This window comes from Erpetoichthys calabaricus, chromosome 7 (genome assembly GCF_900747795.2).
Source record: "Erpetoichthys calabaricus chromosome 7, fErpCal1.3, whole genome shotgun sequence".
NCBI classification, from domain to species: domain Eukaryota; kingdom Metazoa; phylum Chordata; class Cladistia; order Polypteriformes; family Polypteridae; genus Erpetoichthys; species Erpetoichthys calabaricus.
In genome coordinates this window covers 213563-234702 of record NC_041400.2, presented here as the reverse complement: position 1 = coordinate 234702, position 21140 = coordinate 213563, and the positions used below count along the sequence as shown (strand labels likewise).

Genomic DNA, 21140 nt, shown 5'->3' with positions numbered 1-21140 from the left:
AGATTGTAGTTCTCCACTAGAAACCGACCACAGTGCCTAAATAAGTCATGGCAGGTTCGTCACTGGTGACAACGTCTCTGCTCTGAAGACCCTCAGCTGAGAAACAAAACGGACGGAACTAAATATGTGACAAACATGACGATTCATACAAGCGCATGAAAACCCCTAGGAAATGTGACACAAGTGTATGCTGCGCTATAGTGACAAGTCCTCCGCGTGAGGCCAAAGGCCCTTTCTGATACTGATGAGTATTTCCCTTCAGAGTCTTAAAGCTCTGGATATCTCAAAGTGCACCCTGGAGTGACCCTGTGATTAAATGAAGATGGTGTGGGCGCTAAAGCATTTACAGTACATCTTTATATATGAGGTGGAGCCATAAACCTCACTGGACACCATTACAGGAATGGAAGTACTAAGGTCGCACTTCTTGATTCTAGCAATGTCCTCAGTGCTGTGCTTTGAATTCGCTTGAAGTGCTTGAGATCAATGACAGAAGGAGATTTTAGGAAAGCTGGTCTAGCATGTGAAACTGTGATGAGGAAAGGTGGACTGGGCCAAGCGTCAAGCCTCAGCAATATCTCAGGATTTGCTGAATTCCCACCAACTATGTTTACTTCTGGCTCGGTCTTTTCGGCACTTGAAGATGATCGTTTTCACTCCTCTGCTAGTCTTACTTCCCTAAAGACGTTAATTTAAGGATACCACTGAAGAAGCCTCATTTGTTTTAGGGTGTGTCTCATAAGCGTGTGAAGGGATGAATTGGTTTATTAGAAGTCTTCTCCCCCCCAAATCACAACAATTGTATACTTGCCGTGAAGTTGGCATCACTTCTTATTTTATATTCATTTCTCGTATGGACCGTAAGCATTTCCTCATCCCTTAGGCTAAGCTTTAGTCTCCCAAAAATCGCATCAGTATTTGGTGGATGGTGAAGAGGAAACTTGTGGCAGAGGTGTGCATATCAGGAATGCAAGACATGGTCATCCAGTAATAGTTGGAGATTCACCAGAGCAGCTCACCTCTCACCTGGTAATCTCTAGGCTACTTCCTGTAGCCACCGTGAAGGATTCCAGCACAGGAAGTTTGAGTAGGCAGCAGACACAAGTCGTGGAGGAAGACAAGTGAATTGAACTGAAAGAGAGAAGATGGGCGAAAGTCACGCCTGTCTGCATTAAGCAAAGACAAAATCCACCAGCATGGAGAACAAGTTATTGAATGGAGCTGTTTGTGATGAAGAAGAGGAAAGTTGGAACAAAGAATAATAACAAATATGGTAGATAACTCAAGAAGAGGACATTAAGCTGGCATCAGGCAAGTCCGATTTGCACAAAAAGAGGCTGTGCTGCGATTCCCATTCCCATCTCCTGGAGCGGTCAAGCTGTGCCATGCATGCCTAGATGATATTTTTCTTAAACCCATAAGCCCCCACATCTCCATGGGTTTTCCTCCCACATTCTTAAAGATTTACAGGTTGGGTTAACTCTGCCAGGTTAATGGACATTTTTGGAGTTCACCCAGGTTGGCCAGCCATCTCCTTTCAGCCATCTTTTATAACACACAAGTGGCATGATGTCCTTATTTTAACCGCAGGTGGCAGTGTGACAAAGGTTAGGTTTGTTGGCATTGTGATGGATGAATTGGTGCCCCAGAAAGGGCTGCCTGTCACCCAGTGCTGCAGAAGCCCTTGGCAGCGTCCTGCTGTTCATTTTTAGCAGCGATTGCCTACCCGTCGTGTCTCATCTGCCTACTGACCTTAGTAGACGAGGTCTTCTCCAGTTTCCTTAGTCCCACAACATCTGAGGTTTCTTTACGTTTGTCCACATCTGAATCCTCACATGAGAGGAGGGCACCTCGTAGACAGTCCTGTCAATGTAGCGCCTTTCACCTTGGCTCTTAAGGACACCAGACATTTGTGTCCATATCCACTGTAAGTGGACACACACTGCTTGCATACCAGATGCTCCATGACGCTGTTCAGTACCACTGATGGACACTGTTGCCCGCTCCGCTGTTTCTTTGTCTCCCATCTCCTCTGCGCCAAACACTTCTTCAGTTTTTGGTAAAACCTGAACTGAGGCGACGTGGCTGCTCTGTCACCGAGTGCCATGGATACTCTCTGTCAGCTGAGCACTCGCCCGCCAGTGGAATGAGACATGGAGAGGGGTGGAGGAAGTAGCAGCCCCTTCTAAATATGGAGGCCCAAGTCGTAATTGATGACATGTGCACGATGCTAAATAATAATTACAGGGCTTTATTTTCGGCTCATCCCTCCACAGCGTAATTACAAGCTTTCTTTTTCCTCACTTTGGAAGCCAGTGAAGGTGGTGCGTGGTCACATTTGGAGCGTCTTACAAATTCTTAACTAACAATTAGTTTTTTCAGTGGGCTGCGGGTGATTTCCACGTGTAGACTTCTGATTCCATGTGCATACTTTACACTCCTTTTCTATCTTTTTTCTGTCTTCCTGTTCGATTGTGTTTTTGTCCACCATGACTTCCTCACACGCACCAGTGTGGTGCAGATCATTTTCATTCATCAGTTGAGTGCCCAGTGATGAACTGGCACCCCTCTCTGTGGGTGCTCTCCAGGGTCCCTTGTCTAAGGTTAGGGTTAGGCGGAGTGGTGGCTCTGAGGCTAGGGATCTGCACTGGCAATCGGAAGGTTGCCGGTTCGAATCCCGTAAATGCCAATAGGGAATCTGCTCTGTTGGGCCCTTGAGCAAGGCCCTTAACCTGCAATTGCTTAGCGCTTTGAGTAGTGAGAAAAGCACTATATAAATGCAAAGTATTATTATTATTAAAGTATTATTATTATAAGGTTGGCTCCTGACCTGCATCACTGGTTGCCAGAAAGCCCACATAACCCCGGAAAGGAGGGATCACTCCTGTAATGACGTTCAGCTGGCAGCATTTGCATCGCAGTCCCCTGCTACTGACACAGTAGTCCGAGTAGAATGACATTAGGAGCTCGGACATTTTGTGATTTAAGGGTTTTGGCACATCTTGTGTTTTATTTAAATACAGTCCAGTGCCTTTTGACATTTAAAGAAATGTGTTGTTATTTTTGTGACGTCACAAAGCGCCATTTTATGTGGAGTTTTGGATGCAGACGACGCCCTTCAGGGGTTTTAACGCAGTGAGACAAATGTTTTGCTTAGTGGCTGCCACATGTGTGACGTCATTGCTGTGCCCCTCTTTAAGATGAGGGCGCAGTAACTTCAGTGGTCGTGTTTGTAGATCAAAAACATCGGGTGTGATTATAGGAAGTCTAAGAGTTTGATTAGCACTTTGACATTCCGTTTTCCTATTTAGGTTTATTCATTCTGTTGGCTTCAGACTCTCACCACTTTATTGACGCTGTCCCTCTTCCCTTCTCTCCTGGTCCTGCAGTTGATCTTCATTTCAGGATGTTGTGATTGGACCTGTGGATGGAGATCTTGATATATAAAAGTGAACCTTCAGAACAGACGGTGCATCTGCGCTGTGCTTTTGTTAGCTTGGTGATTAGTTGCTGCACTTGTGATAGGCCTACCATACAAGAGGACGCGTCACTCTGATTCTGTCTCTTCGCTGTGTCATTGTACAAGCTGTTAGGTCTGCCCAACAGATAGTCCATTATCCAGGAGACCATAGACTCATCCACCTGCACATCTCAGAGTTTATCCCTTAACAGGGATGGCTGGATGGTGTTAAAGGTCCTGGAGAAATGAAAATCCATTATCCTGACAGTGTGGCCAGCTTGGTCCAGGTGAGGAAAAGCCTTGTGGAACAGAGCGATAATGCCATCCTCCACTTCAGTAGGCAAACTGCATTGGGTCCAGGTGGTCACCACAGGAGATCTTATATAGTCTCTCAAAGGTCTTCATGACATTCTATGTCTGGACACTAGTCAAGGAGTGGATGGATGGATGGATGTACAGGTGGTCCACTCCTACACATACTTGAGGGTCCACATTAATGACAGGTTGGACTAGTCTCAGAACATAGAAGAACCAGAGAAGAAAGGACGGAGCCCACTCCTTTATCTTAGGAGGATACACTCCTTTAATGTGGGAAGTGACATCCTTCATATCTTCTACAACTCTGTGTTGGCCAGTGGGGTGTGCTGGGCTGGTAGCCTCACTTCAATAGAGGCCCGCCGAGTCAACAAGCTGAGATATGGGACGCACTCTGGACCCCCCACCCTGGAGCTCATAGGGACGGAGAGAATTAAAACAAAATGAAGTGCCTTTATTATCCTCTCTCTGACACTCCAACTCTGAGGACTTTGAGCCAACAAATTGTTCAGCAGAAGTGTGTCAAGAAACGCTATGGCGTCTCCGTTGTACCGACAATATATCCAGCAAAGTCAGCTTAGCTTTTTCATTTTCTTGCTTTATAGCCATTCTGGTGTGTGTGTGTGTGTGTTCTTTCTTTCTTTCTTTCTTTCTTTCTTTCTTTCTTTCTTTCTTTCTTTCTTTCTTTCTTTCTTTCTTTCTTTCTTTCTTTCTTTCTTTCTTTCTTTCTTTCTTTCTTTCTTTCTTTCTTTCTTTGTGTAAAGAGCCAAATGTCCCCCTGGGTACAAATAAACTTGTATGCCTACATCTCTCTATCTATAAACCTTGCATTTTAAGGCCTGTCCAGCGGACGGTGTCGGAGTTCACCTTACCTCTTAGTACTGACCGAGGCCTGTGAGAGGAGCGCTGTTACTGAGAGGCCTTTCATAGTTCGCTGCACAAACCTCGGTTCATAGATCCTCTGTCTCCCCACATGTCTGCTCCATTGATTTTCAGTTAAAGCCTTCATTTATATAATCTTGGGGAGCCGTGGATTGTCCTGTAGCGAGATGTCCCCTGCAACTCAGTCATAATGCTCTGCAACGTACAAAGCATGTTGTGTGAAAAGACAGGTGGCGACTGCGGCTGAACTCCCCAGGCCTGTGACCGTTTCTCGTACAGACACTCGGGAGTCAGGCAGCATACGACCAGCTCCTGATACGTTTGGAGTTTGAAACTGCCGAAAAGTCACAAGGAAGTCGAGTAAACTGACATCCTGGAGGGAACGAGGTCGGCTAGTGTGACGTGTGCTGTGGTGAGTGGCCAGCCTTATGTCAGTTGTTTCTGCTTTGGTTTCTCTCAGGGTGTCTGTATATGTGGTTGAGACACTTAAGGCCTTCACCAACAAGAGTGCCACTCACAACTAAAAGACCAGAATGCACCTGCACTGAAGCAAACATCAAGTCAAGACTGGCCACTTCACTCACTGCCTTTTTAATTCATTCGAAGTTGTATGTGGCAGGCGGTAGTCATCTCTGACCACACATTACTCACCATGGAGCTCATCACACGACCTTCTGACGTAATGGAGATTTAGTCGACTTTTTGTTCCACGTAATGGCGGGTGAGAAGTACTCCTTCGTGTGGGAGCTTTGAAAGAATCGAGTTGTAAAGCAGTGCAGCCGTCTTCATATGAAGGGATAGAAAAGACAGGACCGCTGGCATCACTGGCCTGGTACTGGGTTGGTGGAGGAACTCCAATGGGTTTTGGAGTGTCACCACTCTGCCCTTTTCTATCGATTGGCACAAAATCTCTTCATGGCTTCACGTGAAAGAGGACTTTTTGAGATTAAAGGATAGAGAAACACGACTGTCACCCTTTAAAGGGGGGGGGGGGGGGGGGGGGGGGAATTGGCCAAACGATTAATTGTGTGCATTCTCTTTATGTCTTTATTGTTCTGAATAATTGTTAACGTTATTAGTATTTTTGCGATGCCATTTTCTTTTGTTTTCTGCTGCTCTTTATTATAGTTGCTCCTTTGTGGGTATTTTTCTTAGCTAGAGCCACATTGTTTCTACTGACGATGCCCGATGGTGGGGCTCATCCAGGTTTTTGGATCATAATAACAACAAGCGGTGCTTTGAGCTGTTGATTGCTGTTCAGTAAACTTTTGAAGTGACGTTTCTCTTGTTTCTTTTATTTTAACTTATTTGACCATTAGGTGTTCCTTTCATTTACTGGTACAAAGTTTCCCCCATTTTCTCAACTGTTCTTTTGATTTGCCCGTAAACACTGGGTTTCCTTGTCCGTCCACATTGCCTAAGGTACAATACAACACCGTCTTCTCGCATTAAACGCTGACGAACGATGTCCTTATGAGCGCAGGCCTCTGGCTTGGAATCCTGTAGACAACACGTAACAATTCACTGAATAACGAGAGAAGATGGCGGGCACAAGAATACCAGAGTGAGTGATCTGAGGTGCCTTTGTGGCGTTTTGCATTGTCATTCTGCTCTGTGACCTAAATGCAGCAGCAGCATGGTGCACTAGCCACTGTCACAGCCATGACATGTATCACTTACTGTATATAAGGATGGTGGCAGTCATTTTCAGCACATGCTTGAATCTGGATGTCTTGGCAGTTGCCACTCAGCTCTTTCTTCAAATGTTACCAGCATTTTCATGAAGAAAGCAGCACTTGGACCTTTTCTTGTTGTCTTTGGGCTTAGACGTCTTTGGCTTTTGCTTGTCTTTGTCCTCTGCTGCTTCTGACTCATGCTGTCTGCCAGCTTGGCCCCCTCACGTTCTTCACAGCGATCTTCAGAGTGTATTCCTCTTCTTACACGTCCTGAACGTCACACATTGTGTCCAAACAGAATTACTAAGAACTACAATAAAACGGTGCTATGTGGCACCAGGATGAGGGAGGCTACCTGGGGATGTGTACAGTCAGAGAATGGACCCCAGAGGTAGTCACTAGCAGTCGGAGGACTGAGTGGTCCTGCCAGTGCTGATGTGAAGGATTGCCAGTCATGCAGATGGCACCAGGATGGCAGAAGGAATGGCATGGGCCTGCTAGCACTCACAGAGAGAAAGCCGTGCTTAATATCAGGGGGCGTCTCTGAACTCCAGTCTGGACAGATTAGAGAATAAGTGAAGTCCGGTCCACGATGTTCTTGACTCCAGGGCCTGGTGATGTTGCTGGAAGGTGGGAGGAGGTTGTAGGAGTGAACAAGTGAACCAGAAATCCTAGTTGTTGGGGTTCAAGGCCCTTTTTGAGCCTTTGTGATCACCCCTTGTTTTGGTGTGATGAGTACTTCATGCTGGATGACATTGCTGGTGTTGACCAGCACAGGCAGCGCTCTCCTTACGACTGCGATTCTCAAATGACTGAATTGCTAAACCTTGTTACTTGGCCAGTTTTTCTGAACTTGCAGAGAATAAAGACGAGCACGAGCAGTGCCAGACAGAAGGTGGCTTGACTAGGTCATGTCAGACTTCCAATTTTGGCTTTGTTCATTGTGTCTTTCCCTTTAGTCACTGGTCATGCTGCCAGTCTCATGAACTCTGAGACGCAGTGCACATCTCTTGTTTGTCAGGACAGTCCTGCTTCTCGTGCCATTCATCGTCCAGATCTTTTGGTATTGTTGTGGACTGGACAGGTGACAACGATGAATTGAGGCACGAGCGCCAACGTCATATTTAGAAGAACTGAAACTTCAACTTGCGTCATTTTGAAGTATCAGACCCAGTCTTGATTGTGCCATATGGAACCCATTAGCACGCTGCAGTAGACCAAGACTGTGAGTGAGGGTCCAGGTGGCAGCATTGGAGGACAGAGGGAGCTTCATAGACCGAGGTGGCCTAACCTCTTTAAGGAGTCTGTGCCAGGTAAAGACTCTTCATGGGTACCCAGTGCAAGTCGGCTTGATCGGTGCGTTTTGTTCACTGCCAACTCCTCTCCCATCTTCCCTTAGTTTCCTGGCCTCCATTCTTTCAAAAAGACGAGGCCAGAGAAGAAAACGGCAGATGGCAAATTCATTAAAAACGGGCTTCAGTGAGGAATGCGATTGCGGCCATTTTTTATCTTGTCTGCTAGCGCTACTTTTAAAGGAGAACAGGATCTTATGTGAAGTTAATCTCCGCTTGGCAGGAGTCCACTTGTGGCTTTCCAATGTTACTATGGCGGCATGTGCAAGCTGGCACAATGCTGAAGGCTCAGTGACTAATGCACTTTTAAACAATCTTGGCCACGGAAGTGTCGACATCACGCTTGTCACTTGCGCCGCTCTCGGCTTCTGCACACAAGTATGTCATCTGTGCCTGTCTGTTAAAACAGAGTAGCAGCTTTCAAGTTGTTTTGGGGCCTGGCTGTGAATGCAAATTTTAGAAATGATGGCATCAAAACTGGCATGAAGTGATGCCTCCCACCAGCTGACCCATGTGAGCTAACCCCTGCAGTTCGACTCCTTCTGTCAGCACAAGCCTGAGCTGGAGGAGTGGATGGATGTGATCTGCTTTGATTCAGGAGTGCGAGTGTGAACGCGCTTTCAGTAGAAGTCTGGCACAAAGCGCCAAAGTACGTTTAGCAAATCCTGCCATTTTGCCCATTGAGAAATTTGCAGAGGAGACCAGCTGGCCACATCAAGTTTAAATGGACCAGAACACAACATCTACTGAATCCGATTCCCGGTGGTGGGGGGGGGGGGGGGGGGACGGAGGGGTGTCTGGTGTCAATCCTAACTGCACTGGGCACAAGACAAGAAACAGCACTGGCGGGGCCACCAGTCCATTGCGCAGTCCAGTCACGTGCACATGCCCTCAGTCTAGAATCGCCACATACTGTAGGTACGCGTCACCCGTGTGTCTTAGTGGGAGCTAAACCAGGAGACCCCAGCATGGAGAGGACATGCCAGCTCCATGTGTACTGTGTCTGGTCCTGCTGTACAAGACGAGAGCTTCGGTGGCGGTGCTGTTTGTGCTCAGCTGGACAGCCAGTCTGGCCTCTGATGTGCACGCGCATATCATGTGGGCTGACCTCTAATGTCATCAGGTCCCTTTTTGTGTTGTGCTCGAAAGCTGTTGGCCGTGGGTGACCCTGGATGAGTGGCTTTCTTGAGTTGTCCTGGATACACAAGCTCCGTCATGTCTTCCTGGCCTAATGATTACATTCAAAACAGAAAGAAGGTAATGTGAGGCTTGACGTGACGTCCACCCGGGCGGATTGGCCTGGCGAGTCACTGCCAGATGTGCTCCTTCCTCCTTAATTCGATGTGTGCCTTTGTCTGGCTTGCCGTTCCAATTGGTGTGAAGTGTGCTAGATAGATAGATAGATACTTTATTAATCCCAATGGGAAATTTCCCCAAATGCGGGAAACTCGACTGCATAATTTGTGGTAGTGGGGGACTGCGTTCGCGCTCTCCCCTGATTTTTTTTTTTTTTTTTTTTTTTTGTTATACTTACCTGGTAGGGGAGATACCATGATCACTAAGGTGGTTCTCCCAGGGCGAGGCTCATCCATTGCACTCCGGGTGTGCTGACCCCTGCGATTTCCCCAAATGCGGGAAATGCTGTTGGCATTGCTGCAGTGAAGGGTGACTGACTTGGCATTGCCATCAATGTAAAGGCGTCTGTGGTGCTGCCCTCCTTTGCCATCGTGTGTGTTTATTTTGAAAGTGGAATAGTTCTGGCCGCCACATTATGTCACCCTTCTTGGCGTGTCACTTGCGTGCCCTTAAAGGTAAGTACAGCTTAGCCAGTAAGTGCAGGGCTTCAATGGCGAATATGACGAGGCTTGGGAACAGTCAGTGTAGGTGCGCGTTTGTGACTGAAGAAGGAGAGGCGCTGGCTGGCTGGCTGGCTGGCTGGTGAGTGATTGCTCGCAAAGCCACACGGCGATACGGGACATGAAGGAGAGCCGTTAAGGTCACAAGGTGACTGTCTGCCAGCACAGCCCGGTTAGCATGTTCACAGCCAGGGGCCCTGAGCTGTAAGTGATGCACGGCCATTTGGGTAAAATAGTGAGGGATCTCTAAGATGGCAGGAGTCTTTCTGCTTTTGCCAATTGGAAGAAATTAACTTTTCGCCAAGTTGTCCTCGGTTTGTAAGCCCACACATGACGATGGCAGATGGTCACGTGGGCCTGCCAGCGAGTGGCCAGGATTTGTGCTTTAAAAACTGTAGAGAAGCCATTTGGTCCGATGAACTTCAGGAACCGCAAAGGTGCCCGACAGACTTGGTTTCCCCGTGGTATCTACTGGCCAGTTTGTTGTTGTTTCACATTAACGGGCAGCTGACACTGACGATGGTCCTTCACTGGCATCATGAGCTGCGATTGGACCGTTGACAGCCTGGCCTTCATGCGATTCGCTCCAAACACTCGAGTTTCCTCCCACAGCCCCAAGAGATGCCCTGTGCTTGATTGGCACTGCGAGAGAATTGTTATAATGGGGGTTTTTCTTTGAATTGTGTGCATTATTGATTAAGAAATGAAATGTGTATTCTGTTGCTGTGTCTTACCTTGAAGAATCTTTTGGTAACGTTGATTTTGCTCCACCAAATGTTTTTGAGGAATATAAAATAATTCAGCATTTTACCGTGACACCACTTTAATGGATGCCACTTCCCATTGTTTAGCATTGCTCATTGTCTTGTGGATTGTTCCCAGAATCCCTCAGTAATGTGCATCAGGTGACAGCTGGTCCTTACAGAAAGATATTTTTATGGGTATTTCCCCGGGTCAGATCAGGAGTGCAGCTTGGCATCCCTTCCGAGTTGTTTTTTCCCGTCTTGTCCCCGTGTTATTGGCACGCGTTTGAGTCCTGCACTAGGAAACACAAATTCAGAAAATGGATGTAAAGAAGTGATGAGGATGGGCTGCCTTGTCCAAAGAGTTTCCTGGTGACGCTAAATCATCACGGAGGAGTTGGGCTCCTGCCTTACACCCGTTACTGTGAGGGTAGGCTTAATGAAGTGAGTGGAAATCTTTGGGCCACCGGGGCAGACTTGAATTTCACCCCTCGATTTGCCATCTTGTTTGGCATGTTGGCATTGAGCTCAGTGCCATGGTTTCCTTCATCGCCTGACCCACCAGAGTCACGCTGACTGATGTTCATGTTCCTCCTGCCTGCCGCCGCTCGTAAGCACATCCGCTCACAACACCCTTCCATCCGGCTAAGCACCTTTCATGTCACCTTTCATTTCAGCGTATAAAAGTCAACGTTCCAAGCACACACAAATGCCAGCATCAGAGCCGAGCCGGATGGAGTTCCAGGTGGACCTCGGTGGGACATTCACCCCCTGGCTTTGGCACTGACGAGACAGACTGACTGACAGACAGAGCCCTCCCTGGCGTGTGCATGGCCTCCTTTAACTTGTGTACTAACATCTCTTTTGTTGCAGGTCAGGTGACAATTACTAATGTGACTGCATGTTTCATTGTGAACTATCCAGGGCAGCAGCCGAGAGTCAAAGTGCAAAGGGGCGCTCGGCCATTGCCAGTAGGGAAGGAGAGAGTCCTTCTCATTGCATGCATGATTAAAATGAAAGGTAGAGTTGTGCTCGACCCATGTCTGACCGTTAGGTTTCAATTGACAGCTGAGGATTTGTGACTGGACCATGAATCAAAACAGCAGGCATTTATACTCCAGTGCCAGTGAGGATACTTTGGGGATTACTTGGCAAAGGTAACGTTTTCATTCTTTCCAAATCTATGAAGTTCCCCGCTGTGTTTGTGTCTCCCCTCTGTGTCTTGTCTCTTTGTCTGTCTGCTTGCCTGCCTGCTTGCCTGCCCCTCTTCTCTTTGACTCCTTCCACTAACATGGCTGATGTTCTTGGCCCCCTGCGTCCACAAGCCTAGGGTCCGGCTGAGGTCAAACCTGACTCCCTAACTGCTGGCTATGCTGTGCGGCTGAAGTGTTTTGAGCACCACAGTCGGGCCGCCCCACGTTCACGTCAACTCTCTCTCTGCGTAGGCTCTGACGTCCCGCTCAGTCTGCCACTGCTCACCTTTAGCCTGCTCTGCCCTAAGCCATAGCACCAGTCACTGATGCCTCCACTGTGCAGTCCTTGGCATGCCTGTCAGACTTGTGTCACCCTGGACAAGGCGGCCGTGTCTCGTGTGTGGTACTGAGTGTGTGCGGCAACATCCTTGGGGTCTTGGGTCAAACTAATGTCCTCAACCGTCACTCGCCACGTTAGGCCTCCTCACTTTGCCGTCGTCCCATTGGCTGCTGTGCCTCGGCCGCTCTTTAGATGTGATGCTACATTCTTTGGCAATACTGTAATCTCGAAAATTCCTCGGAGACGTTTCTTTGGCTGGGAGGCAATGCTGACTTTAGGGAATGCGCTTTTGGCCTCGATTGCAAAAATCCTCGTCTTCTCAGAGCTGTGACTTTTTTTTTTTTTTTTGCCTGAATTCCATTAAGCGAAATCCCGTTTACAGTGCCTCAAATCCAGTGACTCGTAGGCCCTGCTGAACCCATGTTCTAGCTTGAGAAGGACTGGCAGCTTTGGCCACAAGTTAGAAACCCATCGTGAGCCACTAAGCGCATCTACTGCCCTTTTTCTAATGGTAGAGTTGAATCTGTGAGTGGCATTGACTTGAATGGTGACAGTGTCAGTCCAGAATGGCTCATTGGAGGGCTGTTTGGTCAGCCTCGGTGAGAGAGGCATTACAGGAGGGTGGCCGTGAGAGCGAGTCCCGCTGGGTGCCCAGTTTAAGGTGGCACACGTTCCCCCACTGCTCTTCTGTCACTTGCTGGTGGAGTTTTCTGCAATGTGTCCAGGTGTCATGGCTGCAACGTCACAGGTGGGTGAAGCAGCACAGGACTGGCACTTGTCAGCTCGCAGTCATCACAAGAAGTCAAAGGCTTTGTCGTAGGCAATCAGCAACACACACAGACCCAGCTTGCTGTCCACGTCAGGGAAAGCTCTGCTGGCTCCCCACCATAAGTTGTCTTCTTGTGTGGCGCATTTCACTCGTGCTCTGAGAGTTCTCAACTCATTCATGCTGTGCCTTACTGCTGGCCACCTGGCACGAGTGCCAGTCTGCAGTCAGTTTTACCCATTTTGTTCTTTTCTGAACCCACTTCTGTTCGGGCAAACTCCTCGGGCTGGCGATGTTCGGTATGTTCTGCTTCAAGCCTGAAGTGAGTGGCGGTGTTTATCAACTTGATGACAGCAGACGCCATGGCTTGGGCATTGCCAACATGCGCCGGACACTGGCAGACCAAGTGCATGTTGCCGAGCATCTGAAGCGGCTCCAGTGCTGCCCAGCAAGAGTTAAGTCGATTTTGGCAGAAGTAGCAGGTCAGCGTTTCCTGCCTTGGGTTTGTTATCTTGACACAGAAAGGAGCAGCACACCAGCTGGTCTTGCAGGATTCCTAGGGAGCGTTTATTCTCGGCGTACTCGATTTCCTTTCCAGCCAGTAGCTCAGGGGGCCGAACTTTTCCTTTTTCTTTTCTTTTTTTTTTTTCTTTTTCCAATAAGTAAAAGTTGAGCTCCTTTTTCACGTCTCCGTGCTGCCTTAGTGCCGCTGGCTTCATGAGGAGCTCAAAGGCTCAGCTCGGTTTTGATTTGGGCGCCCCTTGGTGTGTGACTTTTGGCGCGTGTGTGTGTGTGTGTGTGTGCTGGCCAGCCGTCTGCTGTGCGTGCCCGTGACCTGGGTCTATGTGGATCTCAGAGGTCCGTGCCAGTGCTGGTGATGCCCTTTGATATGCTAATACAGTTGCACTTTTCATCCTCGTTCCCAACTCGTCAAGTGTCTCGTGAGCTCTTCCTTGCACCTTAATTGAATTGCGGCCAGACGCGCACGCTGCCGTTCCACAGGAAGTGGGTCAGCAATCCATTAAGATGCCATTAGATAATCTAATTTGGAACTTAATCCCTAAATTAACCATGCCGCATACTTGAAGGGGGGGGGGGGGGGGGGTAGGGGGGGTGCAGGTTTACGTAGGAATCGATAAGGCAGGCCAAGCGTGAAGAAAGCTGTTTGTTTTCTCTGTAGTGGTGGTCACGTCTCAAGCCGTCTGGTATCCCTTGGAAACCAGACATGAGGTAATGGCAGGCTGAACTTGAACTTTTGGGACACGGGACGAGGGGAACAATGCTCCCCGGCTGTCGAGGAGTCCCCGCTTTGCACATAATTAAACAAGGGCCACGGCAAAGGCTCTGGGAATGCAAAGACAGAGAGAGAGGGAGACAAGGCCCAGAGACGATAACCAAAGGCAAGGCGCCCGTTTCGTCTTCTTCCTCCTCTTCTTCTTTTTTTGTTTTGTTTGCCCTGAGCGGTCCTGCAGATTCCAGCAGGATTAGAAAAGTTCCTGCTCTGGAGTAAAAGCGCTTGCCCGCTCACTGTACTCTTTGTTCTGTTAGGTAGGAAAAACTTAATCTGCCATTTCCTGTCAGATCACTGCTGCCACTCCAGTGAATGCTGAAGGGCGAGAGCAGAAGCGCAGCTCCGAAATTCGATCGGCACCACCCCTGACTTGAACCCCACTGGGACGGCATCCAAACGAGTGCGGCGTCTTGTGTTTCGCGATGGCCACAGAGTGTCTTCTTGGAGAGGCGCTCTGATCGCGGGTCTGCCGTGGCCCGTCGGAGGGAGCAAATCAAAGGCCTGCTTCACATCCCGACCTTCGCCGGCTCTCGCTTTGCGCGCACACCCGTCCTCCCCTCCCAGAGCCTTTTCAGCGTTGCCCTGGTCTTCTCGTCTTTATTTCCAGCTTTTTGCCAAGACAAAGGCCGTTTTGTTGGCGTTGGGCTTTGCTGACAGAATTCCGAGCCTGCAGCCTAATCTCCCAGCAGAAAGGGGCGATTGTGCGGACAGGTATTTAGACTCGAGGTTTTGCGTCTGCCTAATTATTCAACGCACACACGCACGAGGACGGCAACCCAACAACAACGAGCTTGTCTGTCGGCGCTGCGCCTCCCATCGACAATTGCGGTTTTGTCTTTCACTTGTATCTGGTGAATGACATGAAGCGGCTCCCCCGTTCCCCACTCGACTTGGGGGCGCAGGCTTTGAGTCAGGCCATTGGACAGCGACAGAGGAGCTCTTTGTCGCCAACCCCCCCAATTATATTCAAGAGGTCCGTTGCGTGCACGCTGCCATCTGAGCGGGTGGGCAGCCCAGGTGGAGGAGCACTAGGTAGTGCCATCATAGAGAATTTGGAAAACCGTCACTGAAGGCCGTGTTTAGTCTGCCATTCCTGTGGAAGTAAATGGGGCCCAACGTGGGGTGTTTCACGTGCGTCCAGTCGCGTCACTCGCATACGGCGGTGCCCACGTCTCAACAGAGCACAGGAGTCCCTGGGCAGACCTCACCGTCTCGGCGGCCTCCTCCTTCAGGTGCCCCATAATGCCATGTCGTCTGTCTGTCTGCTTTCTAACCCATCTGTCAAGCTCCAGGTCACGGGCAGCACCGGGGGTGAAGCAGGAAACGCCTCTGGACAGGGTGCCAGGGAACAGCTGGTGTGCCAATAAAGCCCTGCTATGCCAGTCTTGCTGGGCCCTCAGAACTCCCTCTTTCTGCAGTGTTACACAGGGGTTGTCACGTCCATGTCACGCTCTGCCCACTGCTCTGGTGTATGCCTGACTGCTTGGGACTGTCCCTTTTTGAGCCCGTGTATTTCATCAGTGTGCCTGTGCCACGTTGAGCCCAAAGCGCCGGTGTGTGTCTGTTTCTGTTTTGCTGTCTTACTTCTTCTGGCCTCTCTGTGCTGAGCTGCATTCAGAGGTGTTAAAGTGACCCACGAGGACACCTGCTGTGTCTTTGGCTTGTAGACTAGAAGTCAGTTTCAAATCCAATTTCCCCCTTAAATTGCCTTACGTGGATAAGGATGGTTGTCCACTGGACCCGGCGGTGGCAAAAATGAGCATTCATCAAAGCCAAACACGAAGGAGCTGGCAGGGCTGGCGTGACAGTGGCTTATGTGAGGTTTAACTTCTTTAGCCTGTTGTCCTTTCAGCAGATTTAAAGACTTGGAGTGCAACTCCTGCCTGTCCACCAGGTTTGTGTCTTACAGGGAGTTGCCATGGAGGATGCCATGTTTGGGCTCGCCAGGGCACACTTGGCCGAACAGACAGCAAGAGCTGCTCCTCAACTTGGCTTCGTCCCAAATGCTCTCGTTTCGTAAAAGTTCCGAGAATTAGAGGCTTGTCAAGTGCCAGGGCTATAAGATGTGGTAGCTGCCAGACAAGCAGATTAAGCATTTTGGGGGTTAAATCTCATGCCTTGTTATTGTGGGTGGGAATTTTAGACAAATATGTGGGGGTTTTTTTTGTTTTTTGCTCTTGGTCCATAGACAGTTTATTGGCCCTGTGAGTGTGAGTGTGAATGGGCACAGCAGTAGTTGGGTGCCCTGTCCAGAGTTTGGTTTCTGCATTGCATTATGGGGTTTGTGAATGTCATGTCATGTTGTGTTATGGGATTGGGGGGGACTGGTCCTTTGTGTGGTGGTCTTACAGCTTTTCCTTTTGTCTCCTCTCTCTCTCTCTCTCTCTCTTGTCTTGTAGTCCTGGTACCTGGGCGAGCTTAGTTCCATTCCAAGTGTCGAACGGGACTCCGATTCTGCCAACAAATGTCCAGAATTACAGCATAAACATCATTGGTGAGCCTTTCCTTCAAGCAGAGACGAGTAACTGATGGCAGCCCAGCAAGAATGCCGAAGCAGAGGAAAGCTGAACAATACAAAGCAACTCCTGTCCATTGCCTTCATGGGAGGACCCCTGTCAGAGCCCTGGGGGGTTTGCAAAAAAAAAAAAAAACAAAACTTTTCAAGTGTCCTGCACCAGTCAGTCCGCTCCCCCAGTTGAGTGCCTTCATGGCGGAGAGCACTGGCGAGGTGGGCGAGCGTGCAGCACAAATTCGAGGCTTCTTTTCAGCCTAAATCAGCTGTCGTCTGCCGAGAGGGCCCCGAATCATTTGCTACATTTCCATAGTAACAAAGCTGAAAACCCGGGGCTTTGTGAGGGGCTTCTTGTTGGTTTTTTTTTTTTTTTTTTTTTTCTTCCTTTTCTCTTTCCTTTGCTGAGGATTTAAAAAAAAAAAAATCTGTAATCTGGCTGGTCTCGGACAGGCATTCAGGTCCACAGGTTAAAAGTTCACAGGATAACTCCTCACTCGTTCAACTTTATTTTCCATTTCTGTGTTCTGAACAACACATTTTTGATAAAGGATGATAAAAAAAAAATGTATAAAAAGAAACTGAACGTGAAAACACCCAAGAGGCAAGTGCAATTTAAAATGAATACTGAAGGGAAAACAATACAAGTCTGTCAGCCCTGAGACTCTAAATGGAGGGGAATCAAAGGTTTGCCTTTTTTTAAGGAGAAAAAGAAAAAAAGTTTGTACCCTCGGTTGACGGGGGAGAGTAGCGTTTGACACGTTTGTGCTTGACAGAGCAGCGAGTGTGCAAAAGAGTCCGTAGAAAACGAATAGCACTTAAACACTGAGCCGCCGAGGAGCGCGGTCTGCATTACGAGAGGCGGCGTGCGCGTGCACGCCGCCCGCCCGCGCGCACACACGCCTTGTGTATAAACGAGTCCACGGCCGCGGAGGCAGAGCTCCGCGTGGCCGCCACGAGCTTGAGAAGCTGCTGTTTACAGAGACACTACGAGAGCAGAGCGCTCGCCACATTGGAATTTGTGCACATGCCCTTCGGTTGCCGTTATGTCGCCTCTGCGTCTCCGAACACAACATGTATGTAAAATAAAAAGAAGAAGAAGAAGAAAGTACTCTTTCCAATAATCGTGATTTGCACGCAGATATTTAGTCCACATTACGTGCCTTGCCTTTGAATATCTAACAGAGACGTCACTACACTTGTTTTTTGCTGCATTTATTACCATTTTAAAAATTAACATTTTTATGATAAAAAGATATTTTGTACTCTGATAAAATTGTGACATCATTGGTTTTTTAACTGCATTTAATTCCTTCTCTCACATTTATAATGCATATCATGGCTATGTATAGTTGCCGTTTAAAACTTTAATCAACCAGCATTATTTTCAGTATTTTTTTGGTGTTTTTATTTTTTTGTTTTGTTTTTCTTTCTTCATCTTCCAATTAATATTTTGGGGATTTTTTTTTCCGATTTATAACGATTATGCAATACCAAGTTTTGCCTATGTAGGTAGTGCTTTTAGCTGTACTGATTATCATAAGCTAGTCTGGAGGTAGCGGAGATCGGCGATTTCGGATTATCTGTCTGTTGTTGTCGTTGTCGTCGTCGTCGTCATCGTCGTTTTATTTTTTTTTATTGACCAAAGTGGGTGCTGCTTTTTTTGCAGCGTGATGAGGTCCTTTTTGTGTACTGAGACATGGACGGGGGTGTTTTTGTCTTTTTACTAGTTGGGGGGTGGGGTGGGGGGCATTTGTCGTCTTTGCAGCCTAGCTGTGAAGTGGGCACCCTTGGCCTGATACAGGCTGCAAAGTCACTGATCTGTCTACTGTGACACGCCGGTTCCTTCTTTTAACTTCCCACCTGGGGTGCAAGCACGATTCCCGGAGAAGCACATTTTCACAGGAGAATGTGGCCCCCGACTTGAGTTCCACAACACAAGATGGCTGACCAAGCATGGACGACGGTGGCGGCTGGAGCAGAGCGGACGGGCTTCTCTTCGGCCGCCTTCAGAGAAGCAAATGCCTTAATAAATCAAGTGCCAGCTTAGGCGTCAGCAGATGGCGAGCCGAGTGACCGTGGCGGCCTTCTCTACATGCACTAGCAGGGGATGCTCGTCCTCCTTTGGCTTTTTGTTTTTTGTTCCGCTCCAGAGCGCCTCGGGTTTCTTCAGCACTTTTCTCGAGTGGCTCGCCGTTTGCCCAGTGACTTACGACCTGATGGGTGGGCAGCACGGAGGGCCGAGGCCCCGCGCCACCGCACTCGTCGGAGAACTCAAGTCGGGCCGCCCTTCTCCTTCTTCATCAAGATGCTTATTCTGACTCGAACCCGAGCCACCCCGTTCTATGTGCACTGTTCTGCCTTTTTTGTTTTGACTCCTCCGGGGCCTCGGCTTTGAGCGACAGGACTGTGTGTGTATGGCGTGTGGAAAGAAAGCAAGCAAACCAGCAAAGGAGAAGCCGAAACATGGCGATGACACTAAAGCAATAGCCAGCAAACGTTGGGGTCCGTGCCCAGGCCAGCGCGGGCAGCCCCACTCACCTCTTACATGGCACACCTCTGGCTTTCCTTTCTGCATTTTGTTTCTTAGATTTTTGTAATTTTTTTTTTTGGAATGGTTTCCCTTTTTTTATTAAAACAAAAATCTATTTTTTGTATTTTTTTACGTTCGAGGGGTGCGTGTGCGATTTTTTTGTTTTTATTTTGTTTTTTTTTTTTTACCATGGAAAACTGGACTTGAGTTAAAACTCTCCAGTCTAATTTATATTCAGAAAGAATGCTCTTTGTGTGCGCTTCTTGTACTTCGAAAGTGTTAAACTGAGCCTGGAGAAAACCATCCATGGTGGCCGTTGGTCTTTAATGAAGGGTGAGTGGAATGTTTGAGCCTCTGCCCGTCGGAGACCCTTCGTGGAAGGATGCTGTAGTCCAAGTCGTGAGCTTCCCACGCCATGCCCTCCACTGGCGAGTGAAACGTCACTTGAAAGCGATGACAGTGAAGTCAGGAGCCATTCAGTGTGTGCGACGAGGCCGCCTTGCGTACAGCAGGTGTGGACCGCCAACCTTCCTGCATGTGGAACATCAAGCTCTTGGCAGCGCAGACAATCATGTGAAAACTCTGAGCCAAGTGCCCGATGAGGCCCATGCCAGTCAAGGTGGCCTGCTGTTCCTTTTGCACATCCCGCCTCTCTGCACTTTGAATTTCAGTAGAGTGCCAGATGCCCACTGCCAGCCCAAGTGTGATTGCAGTAATGGGGATCATCCAGTTGAACTGGGTGTAGAAAAATGTCCCACCGCCTTACTGAATTTAAATCCTGCGTCGTCTGATCGGTGGGCTTAGCCCAGAGCAAGTGACCTTCTTAACCCTATAAAATCACTGGCACAGACGACCTGCTGTTTGTAAATGTGCATGGACTAAACACTTGGTGGCTGCTGTGTGCCCAAGCAAGACATTCAACTTATTTGGCCCAAGGGGCATAGCATCGACCTTGCCACCACGGGCAATCAAGAATCGAGTGCAGCAGCGGTGAGCCAAAGGACAGCAATACTTCACCCTGGGCTGACGGACCCTGCTGGCTCACCATCTGAGGGGACTTGGATTAAAGGAAGAGAGAAGAAGCCTTTGAAGGGGACTTGGGTGACATTATGGGATGGAGGGTCACCTCTCATTTGTCAAATGAGTCCACAGGACTGAACATCAAGGGTGAATAGGGGCATCTCTGCATGGCCTCGGTGTGCCCATGTATGAGCTGCATGATGAGCAGTGTGGCAGGGTGTTTGGCATCGATGGGCAGAGCAAGCATTTGAACGAATGTCTTTAGGGAGACGGAGCCACACGGCGTCAACTTTGAGCAAACGGCAGGATGAGGTGTTCAGGTTGGGCGCTGTGGCTCTGGAGGGGGCGTAGCTGTTGACCACGCTGCCAGGGCGTGGGCAGCTCCGACGGCGGACTACAGCATGCCTTTGAACTTGGAGTCGGCCGGTGCCACTTTTCATTCTCTATTTTTCCTTCTTATCATTTTGTACCTTTACATACGAGCTGCGGCATGAACGTGACGGGTGAATGGTCTGTGCCCCCCCTACTGGGGGTGGCGAGAACTGCTGCTTCAGTATTACAATGAATATCGCCAGCCCAGCAAAAAGACAGAAAGAAGGAAGGAAGGAGGGACACAGCGGTGCTGGTCGGTAAAAGTGTCCGCGCGCTTCCTGTGGGCATCGTTACTGAGCGAATGGGGGGGGGCCGCCGAGCGAGTTTGCACTTTCTGCCCTGTACCCCAGGCGGGCGCCCGATGCCATGCTGGCTCTTTGTACTGTTTCCATGCCATAGCACACAATGTTACAAGAGGAGACGATGGAAATGGTCAATTTGTACTTTTCTGTTTTTTCAGTTTGTTTGTTCTTCAATGGTTTGTCTATTTTTCGGTGGGCGGGTGGGTCGGGTGGGGGGGGGGGGGGGGGGTTTTATTTTAAGGGCTGAGTAGTTTCTCTGGAAATGTCGTACACGTAGAGACGAGCACTAGCGAGAATTGCCTGAGTGACAGTGGCTCACGAGATGTGCCCCGAAGTGGGCATCGAGGTGACATCGGGCGGCGTAAACGAGCAAAATCAAACCAGCAAATGACGTGTTTACCAAAAAGTCACTGAGCAGTGCCTGATGAAGCCCACAGTCTCTGTGGAGTTCACTTGTAAATACCACCGGCGTCTTGGCTTTGCTTTTGGTTGATTGATTGATTTTTATTTTTTGGTCGGAATGTGAGGGG

The 21140-nt window shown here is 48.9% G+C and overlaps 1 protein-coding gene and 1 non-coding gene across 4 annotated transcripts in view; both read left to right on the top strand.

The window, feature by feature from the left end:
• The window catches only part of LOC114654531 (nuclear factor 1 B-type-like), a 131779-nt gene extending 114815 nt beyond the window's left edge, over positions 1-16964 (top strand). For 2 of the 3 annotated variants that reach the window (XM_028805135.2, XM_028805134.2), the window contains exons 11-12: positions 11353-11441; positions 16274-16964. In XM_028805135.2, the coding sequence (XP_028660968.2) occupies positions 11353-11441; positions 16274-16403 (219 nt within the window). In that variant the 3' untranslated portion in view covers positions 16404-16964. The remainder of the gene's footprint in view (positions 1-11352; positions 11442-16273) is intronic. The other variant, XM_028805136.2, reaches the window with a different exon arrangement.
• LOC127528869 (U1 spliceosomal RNA) lies at positions 9212-9373 on the top strand. Its single transcript, XR_007935475.1, has one exon. It is a non-coding gene; the product is annotated as a U1 spliceosomal RNA (small nuclear RNA).
• Positions 16965-21140: the final 4176 nt, after the last annotated feature.